Source organism: Boleophthalmus pectinirostris, unplaced genomic scaffold, assembly GCF_026225935.1.
Source record: "Boleophthalmus pectinirostris isolate CB_2022bp ecotype Guang Dong unplaced genomic scaffold, ASM2622593v1 HiC_scaffold_3, whole genome shotgun sequence".
Classification (NCBI taxonomy): Eukaryota; Metazoa; Chordata; class Actinopteri; order Gobiiformes; family Gobiidae; genus Boleophthalmus; species Boleophthalmus pectinirostris.
The window spans coordinates 37,400,379-37,422,023 of record NW_026571299.1 but is presented as its reverse complement, the minus strand read 5'-3'; the positions used below and the strand labels follow the sequence as shown (position 1 = coordinate 37,422,023).

Genomic DNA, 21,645 nt, shown 5'->3' with positions numbered 1-21,645 from the left:
GACTTCCCAGTCAAACAAAATTATGTCGTGTAATTTCTAAAGAGAAGCACTGCAGACATGAGAGCGTGATACTATTGTCATAACTGCTAGAATACAAGAATTTGACTATTTTATCCCTATACCTGACTAAAGTTTACCTACACATAAACTTTTATATTATATTATATATAATGAATTCCATAACTAACTGTGAAGAATACCATTGCAATAACTATAATATCAACATCTAGTGCATCTACTGTGTTACAGAAAGTGCTTCAGTTTTCATTTGTCTATTTCGTATCCCCAGCTGTCACTGTAATCTCCTTTGCCACAGCTGCCTTATGGCAGACTGATAGAGGAGTGTTCGCCATTCGCCATTCATTCAAATGTGACCTTGCGCACAATGTATGAATACAGTTTTCCATGTAATGTTATGCAATTATCACCAAATAAAACAGACTATAATAGATGAAAAAAATTTAAATGGCAAATTGAATGTAAATGATTTGATGTCCAGTTCCCCAGCCTAGCAGCAGGAGGCAGTGATGTTTCACCTCTCTGCTGCCTCGGCCTGGTGTATTCAGAAATGCCTATTCTCCTACCTTATTCCATTGAGACCTCTGTGGCATTATGAGCTACAGAAGGAGCTCGTCTCAAGCTTTTGCTATTCTCCCAAAAAGGTTGCTACAAATCCACCATGAACACTGATAGAACTGCACGCTATGCCAGGCTTTCTACATAAGAGTAGGATTTGTTGACATTATTGTTGTTTTTTGTGGATAAATCCTAAGGCTGCAAGCTGGCGTCCCATGCATCTTTTCTCTGAATATTGCATGGACTAACTCGAGCAGCCTGCCAGCCAACACCAGTGCTTAATAAAATCACTGTGCAATGGTGAGGTAAATTATGCTCTAACTGCAGTGGCACCTTTTAATTATTTATTAGGAGATTTTCACAAAGTCTAAGCCATACACACCTTTAGTGAGACTAGATTAGAATGCAGAAACTGATTAGACTGAAAAGAAAAAATAGAAATGAGTGTTGATCATAGCTCTAAAGTAATTTTAACATTGGAAAATAGGATCTACAAAGCATAATAAATGAAAGAGATCTCTGCTGTGTTAATTTTTGCTGAGGTGTGATGCATCAGTTGTGTAGGGGGCTGCTCTGGTAACATTGGGTTTCACTAAACTACTGCTAAACTAAAAGTCAAACATAGCTTTCATTTGTCAATTTGTCATACATCTGTCACAATCATACATTAAGCACACATCTAAAATAATCTCATTCTTTAAAGGGCCCATATTACACTATTTTCTGAACTATTTCCTTATCAAAAACATACCTGGAGTTGTGTTTTGTTTTGTTTCATTCACATGTTTTTCTCTTTAACAGCAAAAACTCCTCCTTGTGATGTCATGTGGTAATACAGGAAGTGCTCCACTCTGTTTCCAACTCCATACACTTGATTTTAGCCCCGGTATTGCCCCTCTCTACTGAACTAAAGGTAAAAGGTAGCTGTTAACCTGAAAAATACCACTTCATAACATCACAAGGTGGAACAGAGCATTTTGAGCTTTGGAGCTGTAGACAGACTAATAATAAAGGATTACTCAAACATGTATGAATGAAACAAAACACAATTCCAGGTATATTTTTGAGGAAGTAAGAGCATTATAAACATAAAAGCTCACAAGAGTCAATTTTGTGTAATATAGGACCTTTAATGTCTATTTTCCTGCACACTGTGAATGTAAATTGTGGTTTGAGTGCTCACATCTATTTGTCAAATATTTAATCCCATTATTTCAAATGCTGACTGCACTACTGTGGAGAATAATGTGCGGGAAGTTGCATTTGGGAGTTGTTTTTTCTAAGGTTTAAAATTACTCCACCTGCAAGTACAAGAAAATAGAGCATTAAACAACTGTGTCATCGTTCTGTAAAAAAATAAAACAAATATTGCAGGTAGTGTTTATAGGGTATAATCCATTACATGATATGCGAGCGTGCACAGCATTTTCAGCCTCTTTTCTGTAGGTGGAAAATATATTTTATTTTTTAAAACAAAGAGTACTTCTTCTGTTTGTGTGCAAAACATTCAGTATGCTTATCCCTCTCATTATTTAATTTGCAGTGAGATATGGTCCATAACATACCAGTACAGAGCAGGCTGTGCTAAAGTCACATGTAGCTGCACTCAAATGCCTCATGTTTAACCATGCAAGAGGAAAGCACAGATATATGGTGTGGAGCAATTGTAAGTCAATTTTCTCAACTTCCTCAACCGTAAAATGAGCCTTGCAGATAAGATGCAAAAAGTGCATTGAGGCTTGTGTATATATCTGCACTATTACAGGTGTACAGTGAGAATCATGTCGAAATCCAACTGAGAACCCAATGTAACTGGAATCATGGGGCATAAATATTTATCATGGCAGGTTTTTTTGTGATCTCATTTGGTATTAAGCCACAGCACAGCCCCTCTCTGGTCCTCAAGCTGACAAAGCCACATGAATTAATGGATAAATGGATTTACTAAACAGAAGATTAGAGACTGATGGAGCCTGGCCTGCACAGAGACAGTAATAAATGTAGAAAAAGCCAATATCTGACCAAAATGAATGAGTTGCTGGCACGCAGAGCACAACAGTGTAAATGTGTAATGTATGTGAATGTAAATGTGTGCTATATTGTTGATTGAGGGTTCATAAATCTATAGAGCATCAACCATACAGCATGTGTAAAGAATCTCAGTGGAAAATCGTTTTTATACAAAAATATTTTCATATACATAAAAAGAAACAAACTTTGTATCCCCTAGTATGGCATACATTTAAAGAGTACTTTAAATTAAATTATTATTATTTTTTTTTACTTTAAAGGTGAATTATGTAATACTTGTTTCTATGGATTTGTCATTGCTCTGCCTGGAATGTTCCACAGTATAACATTAAGCAGCTCTACTTTACATTTACTAAATTACAGGTGGTTTTATGGCTCTAAAATACCTAAAAAAACAGGCATTCTGACTGTGAACAGGGTTGCCTCTCCACAGATCTGACCTGGGCTGAGGATTTAATAACAGTTCAATTCTTTGTAACTGCTCTTTCTTTCTAACTGTGCTCCTGTCCGATTTTTCTGCATAGCCAAAGTTGTTCCCAAACCCTGCGAAGTGGCCCCAGTGTCGCACATAATGAACGGAGAATCTCGACATTTCTGCTCTGTTCTCTGTCCAGACCACAGCGGATCGTGCCAAATGGTCTAGAGGCATAACTGCTCTTGTCTGAAATTTTATCACTCAATAGAGCTGCCATCTGGCCCGTCTCCGAGGTGCAGCTACAGTGAACCAAAATAGCAGGCGTAATAGAAAAGGTCAGGTGTGCAGAATAGAGGCGTGTGTAAAATGGTCCTCTGTTGGCATTGCACAGTAACACTGTGACAGATTTGGTGCAGGTCTGTGCTGTCTGCTCCAACATACATGAGACACAATATCAGCCTATTGTTTCAATTATGAGTTTAGTGGCTGAATCTCATGGATATGACAAGTACCATGTTGTTTCTATGTTAAAGCTGGCATATTATAAGACAGCTTTTTTGGTGTATTGAGTATAAAGAATTAGGGGTGAAAAAAAAATATTGTATTGTGAAACTTCACAATTTCGTCACTTAGCGACATAACCAAGTGGCGGGCATAGTGTACAGAAACATCTGTGCAGAGTACGGGCTGGAGACCCCAGGATCAAGGTGGGAAACACCTCCAAAGGTTGTGGAGAATGACCGAGCCAAGATCCTGTGGGACTTCCAGATACAGACTGACAGAATGGTGATGGCGAACCAACCAGACATAGTGGTGGTGGATAAGAAACAGAGCAGAGCCGTGGTGGTTGACATCGCAATACCAAGCGATGGTAATATCAGGAAAAAGGAACACGAGAAGCTAGAGAAATACCAGGGGCTCAAGGAAGAGCTGGAGAGAGCCTGGAAAGTAAAGGCATCAGTGGTGCCTGTGGTGATCGGAGCACTCGGGGCTGTAACCCCCAAACTGGAAGAGTGGCTACAACAGATACCGGGAAAAACAATGGACATCTCAGTCCAGAAAAGTGCAGTACTGGGAACAGCAAAGATACTGCGCAGAACTCTCAAGCTCCCAGGCCTCTGGTAGAGGACCCGAGCTCAATGAGGGTGAGAGAGACCTACCACCGTGAAGGTGAGAAACACATATATATATATATATATATATATATATATATATATATATATATATATATATATATATATATATATATATATACACACACACACACACACACACACACACACACATATACACCAGCAGAGTAAATTCACTTCAAAATGTGCATGGGTTAAGGTTAAATTAAGGGGACTCTCAGTAGTCAGCTAGCATGTATATTAATGCTAATGAACGTGACAAACTTTAGTTAGAAGAAAGATTAAGACAGAATTTGATGATGGTCCATAAATGTAAAAGGTGAAATTACAACTTGAATACTGCATAATGAGTTATAGTAAGTAAAACTGCAAGATGGCCTATTAAAGATTTGATTTGATACTGCATCAGTAAGCCAAGGCCACAGAAAGTGTCACAAATCTGGAGTGTGCGTGTTTTCCTGCATCACAAATCCCCATGATTACCTGCCTCTCCGCTGTTGTGTGAGAATGATTTGTCGAGGCTTGATCAAGAGGGCTCAGTCACTCAAAAATGAATCTATCCTGGGCTCTCTTTCCTCGAAAGCTGCGGAAAACCCTGATCTATGGTGCTGCGGCAGGAATTGACCCTCATCGGATAAACCGCTCCAAATTGCCTGGTTGATATATAGTGGGCCCTTGTTACCGCTCTACCTCCCCCCTGTCAATTTTCCCTATTCCCCTCAAGGTCAGCTCCATGTGCCGTTAGTTGGAGCTGCAGCTCTCCTGTCCCAGCCCTTGGACTCCCTGCTCCAATCACATGTGAGACGCACTAATGACTACAACACCTTCCCATGCGGGCAAGGGTTAGAGGGGCCACAACATGTTGACAACACAAAATGGCTCCAAATCAAACACACACCGCAGGTTTATAGGGACTATTAAAGCCTGTAGGAATCCAGGCATCACTTAAATTGTTAAAATGACTCAGAGGTGTTTGCAGGGCAAGTGCACACTGCAGGATGACACAAAATGTGCAGTCAATTACACAAACCTGTCTGTGAGCTAAACAGATTTAGGGTTACCTTTATTATTTTTAATGAATAAACATTTTCAAGTAATGAAAGTTAATGACATTAATAAAGCAGGAGCAATTTCTCTTGCCTAGCTGGCACAGAGTAGCCTATGGTGTTTAAAGAATTAGTGCATGTTTAATGAGCTGGCTATTGCTCAGGGGTTTACAATTTCTGTACCCTGGTCACCTCTGAATTCAAATAAGGCCAAATAAGTAGAAACAATGAATGAAGGGACATGTTTGATTATCAGTTGTTAGTAGTTCTGGTTAAATCTCACAAACTGTGTTCCCATCCATAAAAACTGTGCATATTTTGAAAATTTGCATCAAATAAGCACATAACAAATGCGACTTTATACCCATTTCTATAAAGTCTGCTCTGTATAGTGACACCTGTAATCCTACAGAGGGCGCACCACACAGTTTGATTGGTTTGGATTCACTAAAGACACACTGTCTCTGTTATTAGCTCGTTCCTACATACATTTACCTCAAGTCTAAAATTTAGCAAGTTCTTTAAAGGTGCATTGTGTAACTTTCCTGCTTTGCCTGCAATGTTCCATGGTATTAAACTTATCCATCACCATAGAGATAAGCAGGAATCTAAGCCAATTAAGTCAATTTAGAGGTGGTGACCCCACTCACAGTAAGAATGCATGTTTTTAAAAGCATTTTTGAGCAATAAAAATTCCCACAATTGAATAAATGCATCTTATGTAAGTTTAATACCATATTATGAAACATGCAAGGCAAAGTAATAGCATCTCTGTGGTGGCAAACTCCCAACCTGAAAAGTTACACAGTGCACCATGAAAATTAAATAATGCTATTGACATGTTTTACTACCAAGCAAAAAAAGTCCCCTGTAGGTATGTAGTCCAGTGGTCATGTGGGTTTTATATTTGTTTATGTGAATTTATGCAGCTAAATGTGTTTTAACTGTTATGTGTTTTAAAACTGTGATATGTTACTTAGGCAAATCTTCAAAATGTGGCTTAAAAATAAGGTGATGGAAACACAACAATGGTCACTGGGGCCAATGTCACAAACAGCTGTCTAAGTTAAATAATGTGCTTACATATATACACATACATTGATTAAAACAACCACTGCCAGTGCCAGCTGTCACATACACCATAAAATACAATGTGCCTATAAGAAAATAGCTATAAAATGATTAGGATCATTTCAATAATACATTTATACAATAAACTCTTCTGTGCTCAGAAAGAACTGGCTTTTGAACTCTACAGATCTGCAGAAGTACAGGTCTAGTAATGCAGGTTGCTTATGACTGGACTAAAAGAAACCATTGATCGAGGGATCCCAGTAACATGATTTTCTTGGTCAAACGTGGTCAAAGACACTGACAGGAAATGTGTCACTCTAGGGTGCAACAATAAACCATCGTTTTACATAATTGTGTGGATTCAATTTTTTATGTGAAGGCTCAAATACAGAAATTGAGTGTTGTACAAGCGCCTATAAATATTAGTGTGTATAAAGGAACAGGAAACAACTCAAAGGGACTTTGTTGTGGCACATTTGTTCTAGCCTTGCGCTAACAGAGCATCTATTGCAGTGGTCCACACATCATTTCCTAAAATTTGTCTTGGCTCAACAATAGAACCCCTGTGATGTCGGAACATATGTGCTTTATCTGTTTACACAGCAACCCGCTCTGCTGAGTCTTTTATGTTTCTACAATCAAGACTGGCCTTTAAAATCCACACAAAGAAAAGAGGATGCACTGAAAAAATTCAATTCCACTTGATTTTGTTTGGATGATCATAGAGTCAGTGAATTCATTGTCAGGGATGAGATGGCTTTTTGAGATTTAGTGAATTTCTAATGATAGCTACAGGACAATTGGAGCTGGAGGAAAACAGCTTACAAACAAATAAGGCTGCAGCAAGAACAAAGAGTCTACAGAAAGCAACAGGACTAACAGGTCTAAGAATATTAAATGATAAGAGAATGTCCTCTTTGTCCTTCCTATGAAGAATTGTAAGATGAATAGCTCTTATTTCTATATTTATTTATGAAAGTGCTTACTACTAGTAACAATCCACCAACACAGTGATGGCTGGGCTCTGGTTTGGTCAGTATGTCAATAGTCTAATCTATATGCTCCATATCCAAGTTATCAAATAAAAATAAGTTTATATACCCTGCATCATTATTGTTTGGGTTAACTGAGAAAGCTGTGCAGGTGAACACATATACACTGATTTGGAGTTTATTTAAATATATGTTGAACTCATTCAATGAAAGGAAGCTTCTGGACAGAGAAGACTTCGTTGCTTCTCAGTAACCTGATCTGAGGGTTGTATCCGTGATGATAGGGGGATGCTTTACACATCATACTGTCTCCTAATGTCTCAGTGTGATCTGAAATCAGTGTGATTTATGGTAAAATGTACTTGTAATGCAATAGCGTCTTTGCAGAAACTTAAATTACATATAGGCAGTTGTTACCCTTGGAAATGTCAGCAGTGTTATGAGGGTGGCTTGCAAACTATGAGCCACTATATATTACATTCTATAAATACTTCACAGCCCTTTGTATCTCTAACAGCAGCTAACTTGTTTAAGTCCATTATGTTGGAAGCAATTAAATTACAAATGATTTGATGGACATATTTTTTGAGCCACTGAAAAATAGCAAGGTCACTGTGAGAGCGGAATTTCACAATAAACCTATATCTAGTTACTTATGGAAGACCCATCTCCCTCTAGAAGCAAGGGTACAACAGTATAGTCTATTTGTAGGCCTGTCACAAGAACAAATTTTGAAGCATGATATATTGCTACAGATAAATATTGAGATAAACAACCACACTGAAACTACTTTATGCCACTGACAGAAGTAAGAATAATCCCAGTAAACCAATTGAAAACATTAAACCATTAAAACATTAAAAGCCATGAGCTGCAAATAATAAATAGCAGAATGAAAGAATAAAGAATAATTAGCAATACAAGTTATTTGTGTGACCCTCTATTGCTCAAATCTTACCTTATTACACAAAATGACAAAAATGTCTTCGCCTTTGCAAAGGAATTGTACACACATATTGTTCTGTCATATATTGAACAGTAAGTCACTGTTGTTATTACAGTAACAGGCATTTTAGACTGTATAATAGAAGTGGACTAAGAGTATGACATTGTGCATAGCATTCCCATAGCAAGTGAAGCTAAGGCTAGCAGTTATAGCAGCTAATCTGCAATCAGGGACTGTATTTGGAAATCCGGGCGTGAAACCAAAGAGCCGGGCAGAACTGAAGCTGCTGAAGGTAAGGCCTCTCCTGCTTAGAAACAAAGCTGTCAATCAACCTGCTGCTAGCTGACCTTGGGGAAAGCAAGCCCCCCGATTTGTCCCTAATTAATGTTCAAATCTTAATTTAGGGATAAAATAGTGACATAAAAACACCAGGATCATGTAGCCCTGGTTAAAACTAACATTTTAAGATCAAAATGATGAGCCTGACGGCAACACTTACAAAGGAAGGGGCGATGATTTTTCAGTAGAAGTCAATTGCAATCTGAGCTTGGTGGTGGTAAGCTAATATTGTAGCCTAAGCTGCCCAGGGGCAGACTGACAAAAGGAAGGCTGCCAATCTGCACCATGGGCCCCTCCAACTACAACCAGCACTTATCACTTGATCAGTTCAACCACCTTGTTTTTCACAGATATGCATTATTTGCCCAGGTTCAAAGCCTATGGCTTGAGGTGTTATTCAGTGTCTCTCCCCTCTGTTTGACCCTGCTTCCTGTCATTCTTTTCTACAGTCTATATAGATTAAAGGCTTCATGCGTCCATGTAATGGTAAATCTTATGATCATTTTCTATAGTCAGAGATCTAAGACTCTTGTAAGTTTCATGTTCTCATGGGTGAGGCTGTTCCTTGACTTGAGCACAGCGTGGGGTGCAGAGTATGAAGGCTCTGACAGGAAGTATACTTTGTAGCCGGATATATGTCAGTACAATGCAGAGCTTGAAGTAGAGTGTGGGTGTATGGTCTGAGTGCATGAAACACAACTGGAATGGAGGGGGGGAGCTGTAAACAAAACAAAAGACCCAAACAAAGCTCGCGTGACCAAGGAATTCCTCGAGCAGGCCTTTGGAGTTTGACTTTCTCAACTCATTATAAAATGTCTATTGTACAACCCACTGACGTTTAACACATTTTTATATAACAATTTATGCAATTACAACCGCAGCCTCCACTCTGTATTCTAAACAACAACGCTACAATGAAAGGACTTCCATTAGGATTCACAGCCACAGTCCCAACACACTGCAAATGAGACATTAGATTGTGTAATGACATTAATGCACTAGAGTGTACACAGACAACAAAGGGTTGTAGCTGCTGTAATGATAATCTAAGATGTGCCCCTGGTAAATGTTGACATAGTTGTCTCTGATTCATTCTCTCGGTTCATTGGCTCAGTTCATTGTGAGTGAAAGCTCTGGCAAATGCATAGCAAAAAGATCTAAGTCCAATAACAAGAAGAGTCTGGATTCTTCTCTCAGTCCCTTGACTTCCAACGGGCGGGACGGACAGGTGGATCAACCAATCAAGAAAACACATTGACCGCCTTGTCTCAAAACAAACAGGCAGCACAGACTTTTGCTATAGACAGGTAAAGCACTGAAAGCTGTTAGTTAGATGTGAGTAGTAAAGATAGGCCTGCCACGATAATTACTATATACTGTAATATATTTTAGGTCAATATGTATCGTGTGTAAGGTGAGATTTGGGCAGTAGAGGGTTGAAAAAGTAAGTTGCATGGCTAATTATTGTTTCATTTATTTATTGCAGCTCAGGCCTTTATTAAAAAGCATTTATTTGGATTATCCTGCTTAACTATTATTGTGTTAGTGGCATAAAGAAGTTTCAATATGATCATTAATATAAATATTTCTATGCAGCAATATATCGTGCTCAAAAATGTGTTATCGTGCAAGGCCTAAGTAAAGGTCGCTCTAAATGGCACAGGGGTATGTTTGAGGGGTATGTGTGCGGATGCATGTGAGGATATTTGAATCATGTGACAAAGTGAAGCTCTTGTGATTGGTGGTCCACAAAGTTCAAGGAGGAGGGGAGCTGGTTTCTTACAATAAGACAAGGGGCCTTTCTGTTGCAATTTTCATGACACAATCTTTAACTAAAACAGGTAAGATACATGCTTCAGACTAAAGGTTTGAATTTGCCAACTGTATCCTATATGTCACCACAGCAACAATGAAGGGAGAAGAGAAAGAGAGCACAAATGTCCCTCCTTGTACGATGAAAACTTGAGCTTGAGACTAGATGTTCACATTCTGTAAGATGTAATTCTGTGACTTACCTGACAGTTGCAGCAGGTGTGGTTAGCATTTTTGTCTCACAGCAAGAAGGTCCACTGTCTAGGTACTCTCACTGCAATCACCCACTGTTCCAGACAGGTTGCCCAAAGTCATTAAAGGATCCTGGATGGGTCAAGAAGACAAATTACCCTATGGTACAAAATAGTGCATTAAACTTTAATGTATGACTGTACCGGTATGTAGGAATACACTGTAGTTATTCCATTCGATTAGAACCAAAATATAAATGAGGAAAAGATTTCATAAACACTGGTCCAAGTATATGAGTCAGCGTCTTCAGTAGCTTGCACTTGGTTCAAAGCTAGTCATGAGTTTAAATTAGAATATGCCACATCTTAGGTCGTGTTACAGTTGTTGAAAGTTGAAATTCAGAGAACGAGATGCCTTCTCTCTGTGTGTACATGCCTAATAAACATTGCCCACAGTGAGTCAAACATGACCTTCACATGACCTGGTGCTGTCTGTGCTTGCAATCTCAAACTTAATCCTCCTCTGTTAATGCCGTCCAAGTCAAAAGTTTCTCTAGGTCAGACATTTGACCTGGTCATCTTACAAAACAGGGAGCACTTACTGTTATGACGCTGTTTACTGAATATCAAGTTTAATGCCAAATATATCTGATGGCGTTATAACCTTTTTATCTAATGACGTTTTAGCATGCAATAATGTATTGTCTAGTAAAGGTCATTTAAGGGTCTAAAAACTTTTCAATGTACAAATTACACTTGGAAACATCTGGCTTATTATTAGTTCTTAGATCTACATCTTACTGCAACGTGTGGAAGCCGTATTTCCGACAGCCAAGCTAATGACTTTAATCCGACTCATGAAGTTACAAGCTATTTTACAGCTACTGGACATTATACATTAGGGAAGCATATAGCACAAATAATAAGATACACTGAAGACAACTAAATATAGGTCCTTCAAGAGTTTTCAGTTGGTTACTGTATAGTGCTCAAAATGTGTTGAATAATAATATTAAAACAACTTTAACAAAACAAAAACAAATGTGATTTACAGTGTGTCACCATATGTCATCAAAATATGTGGCGTGTGGCCTACTATTTATACAGACAGATATCAGTCTGGTCCCCACATCCTCCATCACAATCAAATGTGATGGTGCAATCAGATTTGTCTTTTTTTCAGTGTTGCATGTGAAAAGAAGGAGCTCAGTGGTCACCTATTATTTACAAATGAAAATTTTGTTGTGCTCATTCATCATATCAGAGTTCATTAATTCTGCAGAAATCAGCTTTGTTTTTCAGTCCCCTTTTTGTTGATACGGACAAACAATGCATGGTCCTGATCGGCTGTCAATCATCATCATCTGTCAATCACACCCATCTGCAAAAAGGGATAATTACCAGTGACCAGACTCACATCTTGAGAAAGTATTGAAGAAGTGTGTATGCTCTATCGCAGGCAAGATGTGTATTGGAAGTAACAGAAATTTTTAACTTTCAAAGCAATGGCGCCTTGATTGTAATCAATAAAGGACTTTTTAGAGTGTCTTGGCTTGCCTTCTTTGTTTTGACAGTGTAGGCAGTGTAATTCTCACCAAGTCAGATCTTTATTTATTACATTGTTTTCATGGGTATACTTTTGACCACTCTACCATATACTATCACACTACTGAACTACAGTGCACGTCATACACCCGCCAAACTGCTGTGGCATTAACAGCAATTCCTCTGTTTTATAACAACCTATAACAGGCTCAGTGTCACATTCTCTGCCTGGTCAATGTACCCCATTCAAACGCCTGACTAAGCACCTGCCTCTCCCGAGCACAAATATTTCAAAGGATTAGAACAGAGTGAAGGGACGATGGGGTCGACACGTAGGCCGCAGTCGTCCATTGTCCTACACTGTCTGGGTTTACCAAGGAAAGTGATGCTTCTTAACACGCACATGTATTCAGGAGGATCTCCCAGGTACACAGAGATCTTAAGAAGCAAACTATCATCACCCACAAACTCAAGGACTTTTTAATGAAATTATTATTCAGTTTTAAAAATGTGTTGTGATTTTCATTGTTCTAAATTATTTCTTGGAGCAAAAAATAATTTGAAAAACTGGAGAAGAAAAATGTAACAAATTGTAACTGTTTTAGCTGTTTTTCATTTTCTTTTTTTTATTCATTTGCTTGTGAACTAGTTTTCACACTTTTTCCACATCTAAGGGATCAATTGTGGGTGTCCTCTGCATGAATAGTTACAATGGACTTTTCTGACATTGAGAAGAATAAAGGAACATGAAACACCATAACAAAAGTTCATGCAATACAGAACTGAATAGCCTTTCTCAAGCTATAACACAACTCCTTTATAGTTCCTTTGAGAATTTGGTAAAAAGTTCAACTACAGTGGACTGCAGTCATATTTATCTTTTTGGGTAAACAATGCGGTATTAAACTTCACTTAGTTCAAATAGCCAGTAATATTGATAAATCTGCATGTAAAGGAAATGCATCTTATCTTAGTTTGCAGGTTTAGTCCAATATCCTCCTGGTTTACACAGAGTTTTACAGTGAATTCATTCTTACTTGTGTGTGGGTAGAACACATGACCGAGGGGTGGAGAAAGAAATAGGGGCATGGACTATACTCCCTGCACAGCCAATAAGAATTTGACTGACCCTACTATTTAGTGTGGCAGTGCTCAGGCCAGCTGCTTAATCGTGACACTAAATGAATTTAACTTTTCAACTTGACTCACTGAAAACTGATTGAATCTGAGGTTGCGGTGCCATTGGCATCTTTTGGACTGACACAGTGGATTTGGAGGCTCAGATCACTTTTTGGAGTATAGCAAGAAACATATGCAGTGATTTTCCTTTTCATACATATTCAGAGATGCTCAGTCAAAACCAATGAAGTCTGCAGTGTGTTAGAGAAGTTTTTAAGAGCTTGCGGGCCTTGTTCCTTCTTTCAAGGTAAGATGCTTAACTCACACTCAAATATGGACTTAACATTGGACAGCAGTCTATTCAAAATAATGTACAATATGCTGACTTTTTATTAACGCATATTCAGCTGCCAGCACTATGTAATGTATATTTTTTTCTAAGCAAATATCTCATAAATATGTAAATCACTTCTATAATTGATCAAGAAAAATACTGAATCTGATAAATGGCACTGGGAAACTAGTGTCAACTGTGGCTTAAAGCAATGACTTCCAACAACTGATATATCGGGACTGAAGTCATATGCATTTGATAGATGTGATTTTGTAGCGTGCTTGGGATACTAAATTGGTCATAAATGAATCAAAATGAAAATTTATGGTAAATTTTATTTCATAGGCTGTAATTATTTAGGTGATATAATTTCCTCTGGAGGAAACTGTCTGTGTCCCCATGAGGTCTGTGTTAATGCCTCTGGATGTGTTTAAAATGTGCACTGTGAACTGTTGTTTTGAATATATACTTTGCAATTCCACATTTAAAAAAATGATTCAGCTCTATAATAGGCCACATTTGCACGCCGATACAGGAACCACCTCTGTCCCAAACCTTTAAACATCCAGGCTTGGGATAGACAAGAATCCAACTTGTGGCCTCCTGAGGCCGGTTTCTTCTTGAGTAAAGGTTGCTTTCCAAGAATAGGGTGATGTCCCTTTATGTGCCATAGTAAAGGTCCAGGGAGCACTAACTTGAGTCGAATCCAAGCTTGTAACCTTTATAAAGTGCGGCGACAGTGCTATCATTCCAGTGCTTTGTGTTAGCATGTATGTCACCAAGTGACACTGCCAGGACGCCCACTTTGGCCCGCTTTATATAGCACTGTACAAAAGGGCTGCTGGCCATGATACCTTTTCCCATTTGTCTACTTCTAGCTAACACACATTGATGGCCTGCAGTATCAAGCTACTTTTGTCTCCATTATAGGGCTATGCAATCCAACATAAAAGTGATATAAAATTACCTATTTTATATTCATCACTTCCTTTTTTTCTCATCATGTACAATAGATCTCAGAAGAATAGCTGGAATTAGGGTTTCATTTTTCCCTATCATAAGTTAGAAAACATGCGTAAAGACAAGAAATTAGTTCTATTCAGTTCTGACATTGTGTGATTCTGACACTGGTTGAATGAATTTTTAAAATCCCATTAAATGTTATATCATGGAGAAAGAGAATTCTCTATCAAGGTATAACAGGTTCTCCAAGAAAGAAGATGAAGCTGATTTGAAGTATTAAAAAAGTATGACCTCTATAGCACAGCATTTCCACCATTTCAAGATAAATGTCTTTGTTGTGATAATCAACCATCTACAAATCTGAATGAATTCCAAATGATAGAATAGTACACTCATAAAGAAGAAAAAATATGTTGACTAAAAACTTTATTGTCTATATGTAAATTTTGAAATCTCACACCCAAATTATTTCTTCCCAAATAGACACACATTTTTGCATGCATAACCACCGCGCATACATTCTCACCTTCATTGTCTGGTGGGTTAGCAGAAATAACACAAGCCGCATATTTATAGTCGCAGAGAAGCCACTAACATCCCAGCTCAATAAGCAAAGTTCTTTAACACATTAAATATTCACAAGTCGCAGCACACCACTGGCGTATCCAATAAGTTTTCGGAGCGCTAAGCCAATTCATCAACCAAATCAAGTCCTCCGCAAGTGCAAATCGCTATATCATCAGCCCCTCTCAAGTGAAGCCCTGAGCTATTGAAGAACTTGTATTTGTGTTCTGATCGATGTTCCTTGTGGATAGGCTCCCCTGTGTAAACTGTACAGTAAGTTGTTTAACTGGACACATAGACTTGTATTATTCATCACTGCTAAAGAGAGTCAGTGGAAGACCAGCAGGTTGAATACATAGTCCAGGTGCTTGTAACTACGCATTTAATAAGACATTTTACATACCAAAATGACTTTCTGCAGACAGTCCTTGCCTAGGAGACCAGCGTTCATGATTAGTCAGATCTCTGGTGAGATGCTGCAGACAAATGAGGAAAAATAAAAACATTTAAGAACTAAATATAATACAACCTTTCCATGAGTTCATTTTCAACAGGCATTTGCAGCATATTGCATTTCCAGGATCATACAATGAATCTGCATCAGTTGCCACTATCAAACACAATCAAGTTACATCAAAAACCTTTCAGCATCAATATAATCAGCCTGCAATTCTCCTCACCTCATCTGTACAGCATCAGTGTAAAAAGATTCAGATTATAGCATTGATCAACAACTATTATTGAAAGGAACATATGAAAGGACCTTCTCTTAGAGCCCAAAGCTTAAAAACGACCATACAATTTTGCAGTAAATGATAAACAATACCAACATGGATGGATTAATTTGACAAAAAATGAAATAAAAAATATATATAAATGTGCTTTTTTATATTTTCAAACAGGCCTTCACTTTTCCTGTGTGTGAGTGCAAGGCAAGACTGAGTGAAGATGCCCGTTGCCCTTGGTGGTCCAGTGGGCTACACTCCGCCCGAGGGAGGCTGGGGATGGATGGTGGTGATCGGTGCCTTCATCTCCATTGGCTTCTCCTATGCATTTCCAAAGTCCATCACTGTGTTCTTCAAAGAGATTGAAGTCATTTTCAATGTGACTAGCAGTCAGGTGTCATGGATTTCCTCAATCATGCTCGCTGTCATGTATGGTGGAGGTGAAGTATGATTTTCCTGATTTTGCTTTCAAGATTTCTGATATCAGGCAAAACAAAACAGCCATACGCATGTTAGTGGTAATGGAAGGCTGTGCTCTTCATGTGCATCTTTGTTTGGTTCAGCGTTTGCTTATTATATATACAGTAATACTGGATTTTAGATGCTACTCAACATTCTGCATACAATGTTTATTAGGAACTAAACTTAAAGTACATAACATATCTAACTATAGCTCATCGTTCGCATACTCGCCAATACTAACTGACTGTAAATTCTTAGTCCAGGATAATATAAGAAAAATAAAGAGTTAAACTGCTTAATTGCTGTTTATTAGATTGTAAACTTAAATGTACGTAACTTTTCTGATGAAGCATCTGCAACATTATTGTCTCCATGGAGATATTATTGCTTCTAATGTTACACACAAGCAGGTCAAGTTACAAATCTGATCTGTGGCGAGCACACTCACAGTAAGGATGCGTTTAGTTTATCTCTTTTCCCCAATAAAAATGCTTTTAATTGAATAAATGCCAGATTGATAATTCCACACTAGAGAACATTTTGGTCCACCATCTTTCAGTCACAATTAGACCTGCTTCAAAATTTACAAAATGTAGATTTGCTGTCTATTATTTCTGACTAAATTACATGTCAGAGGCTGGTGGCATGCTAGTGGTTGTATTGTTATGCCTGATGTGGGTATGTCAAGACATGACATTTAGCACGTCTGGGAAAGGGAATCAATTGCTGCTAAGTATAAAGGTTGAGTAAAGCGCTATGCTCAGATATCCAATAGGCTGCAGATTTGGGGACATCCAACAAAGCTTTAATTAAACTCTTCAAACTAACTGTGAAACATTATCTGTCCTCTACAATGGCTTCTTGTTCTTCTCTGTATTTTGTGAGACCCCTGGGGAGACTTTCAGATAAGATGGCTCACAGGCAGTGTAACGCCATACTAATGGGCCTGGTTAGGTCATGATCAGCCAAAATATTTAACAAAAAACGTTTCTCAAATGCATCATCTACATAGTCATCAAAACTTATTTTCTTTAAATTAAACTTATATCCTTGTTTACGATCCCAGTCCAGCATTGCATATAAGAAAAATGAAATCATGAAAAGAGCCTTTTCAAAAGCTACGCTGTACAGAATTACAGTACTGTGCAGTACACAGTACATGATTGCTAAATACTTAACTCGTAAGTAGGATGTTTTATGTGTATTTTAAGAGCATGAACATTATGTTGCAGTTAAGCCCTGATTACGGTGTAATGGAAGTACTGCACTCTCCATCAGAGAATCAATGGAAGCTATTGTTCAGCAGTACACAGCCCTCACCTTCAGCTCTGCATAAAGACCTGCTCTACTCTGTAACTGTAACTGTAACTGTAACAGCTATGTACTTTTTCAAATATAGGTTGTGTTCTAAGGTTTGCATTTGTCCTAAAATGTAACCTAAATTACTCTGTCCCTGTAGTGCTACATTAATTAAAAGCAAACAGTTCAGTGTTAATTTGCACAGACTCAAGCAAGCTTTGCATGGTAATGAGCAGGCACAGGGGAAATAAGTGAGGCCAATAGAAGCGGAAGGCACAATACTTTTTTCTGTAGATTTGACATTCGCTGCACATTGTCAGGTTTATAAACAAGGTACTCCTCTTTCAGTTTTTCCATTCATTATGCTCATAATTTTCTACATTGGTTCATCTTCAAACCTTTTATCTAAGGGAACTCTCTCTGCAGTGTGGAAGGAAAGAACTCATTGTTAGTGCTGAGACTTGCTGCATTACAATTTAAAAGCCCTTTGTCTTGCTCCATACTGGCAAATGAGTCTGGACAAGCCCTAAACAAAAACTGTCAGTTTCCATTTGGTTTTATTGGGCGGTGCAGAGTTTTGGCAGGAAGGCAAGAATGTCTTCAGTGTGGATCCCCAAACTCATTAAGTCGAGTTGTTATAGCCCGTAGATAGGGATTATATTTGTCATCTTTGCTAAATCATTGTGATTTTTCAATGTTTGGAGACATTATTTCAGTGGCAAATGTTTATCCTTTCTTTAAACCTGTGTACGAAGTGCTAAATTGATGGAAGAAAACAAAAGCTATTTTGATCAAATATGAAAAATAAATACACATTTCTAGACTAGTCTACCATTTATACTTAAAATGGCGATCTATCTGAAAGAACTTCATAGTCATTCTCAAAGAGCCATGCTGATCAATTCTTTGCCCTTGAATCCTTGAATCAAACCATTTTTTTCAGACAGAGAGATTATAATTTTCATACAAGTAGTCATCTACTGCAGTGCAGCACTGACATGAATGACTGAAGTAAATTGGCTAATCCACTGCTTTGGCAATTGCACCCTCTGCTGGATAAACTTTTGCAAACTTTTTTTTTTTTTTTTTTTGCAGGTCCAATTAGCAGTATTCTGGTAAATAAATATGGGAGTCGTCCTGTCATGATGGCCGGGGGATGCCTGTCTGGAATTGGCCTCATAGCTGCTTCCTTCTGTAATTCTGTGGAAGCTTTGTACTTCTGTATTGGTGTTGTGGGAGGTATGGCATACTTTTGTGATTTTAGTCATTTTCATTTTATTTTATGTTACTTAAAATAAGGGTACTCTTTTAGGCTTGGGCCTTGCTTTCAATCTCAACCCTGCTCTCACGATGATTGGAAAGTACTTCTACAAAAGACGACCTATCGCTAATGGACTTGCCATGGCTGGTAGCCCGGTTTTCCTCTCCACTCTGGCCCCTATAAACACGTGGTTCTATGACCAGTTTGGGTGGAGAGGAAGCTTCTTGATTCTGGGTGGTCTTCTCCTAAACTGCTGCGTGGCTGGTGCCCTCATGCGCCCCATTGGACCCAAACCCAAACCACCAGAGAAGACCAGTGAAAGACGCACCATGTCTCAGAGAATTAACAGCTTCATCGACTTGTCCTTGTTCAAACACAGGGGTTTCCTTCTCTACATCATGGGCAATGTCATCATGTTCTTCGGCCTCTTCACTCCCCTTGTGTTCCTCAGTAATTACGCTAAGAGCATCCACATACCTAAAGAGAAAGCTGCCTTCTTACTGTCCACGTTGGCTTTTGTGGACATGGTGGCCAGGCCCTCAATGGGACTGGTAGCTAACACGAAATGGATCCGTCCCAGAGTACAGTACTTCTTCGCCGCCTCTGTGCTGTACAATGGAGTGTGTCATCTGTGTGCTCCCATTTCCACAGACTACAAAGGCTTCGTTATCTATTCCATGTTCTTCGGCTTTGCTTTCGGGTGGCTGAGTGCTGTACTGTTTGAGACGCTCATGGACCTGGTGGGACCACAGCGTTTCTCCAGTGCTGTCGGGCTGGTCACCATTATTGAGTGTGGTCCTGTGCTGCTAGGACCCCCTCTGCTTGGTAAGGAGGCACATTGCCACTATTTGTAAGATGCAAGTAAGCAAGACTATACTGTAGACTGTTCCCAGGCACTGCCACGGCCACACAAATAATAATATATATTTTTTTTTATTTCCTATTGGAAATTTGTTTTTTCACTAAAACATTTAAATGCAGGCCCTTATGGTATAATCAGAATCCCACAAGACTTTTAAATTGTTATTCAACTCAAATATTAAAGATGTCCTCAGCATGATTTTTTTTTTAAAGTAAATATACACAACTTAACTTTTGAATATTTGTGTTTTGTTTTTCAGGGAAGTTCAAAGACATCTACGATGACTACAGGTATACCTACCAGGCCTGTGGAATCCTCCTGGTTGTATCCAGTGTACTCCTCTTTTTTGGAATGGGTCTTAACTATCGCCTCCTGGACAAAGAGAAAAAAGAGGAAGAGCGGCTGGCCAGAGTTGGGGGCAGTAGGAAATCAAAGACTGAGGAGATAGAAACTAGGAATATAGAAGCAGCTACCTAATGCAGCTTTGTCACCCATCTCCAATAATTTAGGCTGTATTCAATAAAACACAGATTGTTATGCAAAACTATAAGCACAATTTTTAAACATTTGTCCACTATTTTTTCACTATTTGTTTTAAGTATTCTGCACTTACGCACAGCTCCTTGTTACAATTATGAGTTATAAAAGCCTTACTGTTTATTTCTGTTATGGTGTAATTGTATGTAATTTCTTTTAACAGTACTGTACAGATCTCAAAGTAGTAGGCTAAATCTATAAAATGTTGAGGAAGCATTGAATGAGTGACATTTTTAGCCCACAGAGCCTCCAAATCAAGTGCTCTGACTGTTGGTTCATGGTTTAGTTAACATGCAAGGCCTATTCTACTGGTAGGTAGACTATGTGAGAACAATGAGGGTCATAGAAAGTGTTAAGCCTGATCTGAAATCAGTTTGTATCTAATAAACTTTTTTGAAGTGTGTATGTTAATGTGTATACGCATGTTCTCATCTTTAAATCTATTTACAACATCTCATTACACCATACACCCTTCATAGCTGATTTTGAAGCAAAAGACTGCATTACAAAAACTCTGTTTTAGAGTATGGTTTCCTCAGGCTTTACATGTGGCCCTAAAGGAAATAGTAGTAGGCCGTGACAAACCTGCTGCAGACGATATGGCCAGGAATATTACTCAGGCGCGACATCTCGTGGTCATCCATGGAATAGATGAATCCCACATACTTCATGACTCACACACAGGAAACGTCTCTGCAGCAGCATTACAGACATTGGATGAATTCGTGTGAGAGCTCCATGGATACGATAGGCCACACAAAAGCACAGCCAAACCCTACCATGACCTGCATTTGCCTTATTCCAAGTTGCTGTGCCTTCATCATTTGGGTTGTATTATTTGTATAAATAAGTTCAATACAGACTATTAAGTCTTTTTACAACCCCTCAGAGAATCGGTGCAGTGTTGACTTGTTGGTTCACATGAAAATTGAACATTTTACACAACTTTACCTACTTAACCCCCCAAACTTTTCCCAAATTCTCATTGAAAAAATGAGATCCCTAAACTAGAAGTGCCACCAAGCGCGGTTTAGGACAAGAGTGGGCGGGGCCGAATAACTGGCTGGGCGGCAAAATAAAAAAAATAAAAAAATTACACTGAGGAAATATTAAAACAATCAAACTGTTGTGTTCATGCTTTTTTTTTTTTTTTTTTTTTTGGAAGAATGAGGCTAAAATCAATGGATCTTTTTTAATGCGGCGTTAGTAAAGCGTACTCACATGTTGAACAGGTACCACTACTGCTTCTGTTACCGGCACGTAACATAACACAGCAGCGCCCCCGTGTGGCATTCGCCATTATTACTACTGATCGCAGCACAAGCATGTAACCTCTGTGTTGTTTGCATGTGCTTTGCGTAATTTTGCGAATTCTGCACTATAACAGTATGTTACATCTTTAATGACAAGCTGAGCACA

General features: G+C 38.6%; 1 protein-coding gene across 1 annotated transcript; it reads left to right on the top strand.

The window, feature by feature from the left end:
- The first annotated feature begins 16,028 nt into the window (after nucleotides 1-16,028).
- Nucleotides 16,029-20,166, top strand: slc16a1a (solute carrier family 16 member 1a). Its single transcript, XM_055160355.1, has 4 exons — nucleotides 16,029-16,245; nucleotides 18,662-18,805; nucleotides 18,879-19,652; nucleotides 19,949-20,166. The coding sequence occupies exons 1-4, from the start codon at nucleotides 16,029-16,031 to the stop codon at nucleotides 20,164-20,166; spliced, it is 1,353 nt and encodes a 450-aa protein (XP_055016330.1).
- The last annotated feature ends 1,479 nt before the right edge of the window (nucleotides 20,167-21,645 follow it).

What these genes read in the sequence shown, in the direction of transcription:
- slc16a1a (XM_055160355.1), top strand. Translation starts at nt 16,029, where the DNA reads ATGCCCGTTGCCCTTGGTGGTCCAGTGGGCTACACTCCGCCCGAGGGA. An exon ending in CGCTGTCATGTATGGTGGAG is followed by an intron (nt 16,246 to 18,661) that starts GTGAAGTATGAT and finishes TTTTTTTTGCAG; the next exon opens with GTCCAATTAGCAGTATTCTG. An exon ending in GCTAGGACCCCCTCTGCTTG is followed by an intron (nt 19,653 to 19,948) that starts GTAAGGAGGCAC and finishes TTTGTTTTTCAG; the next exon opens with GGAAGTTCAAAGACATCTAC.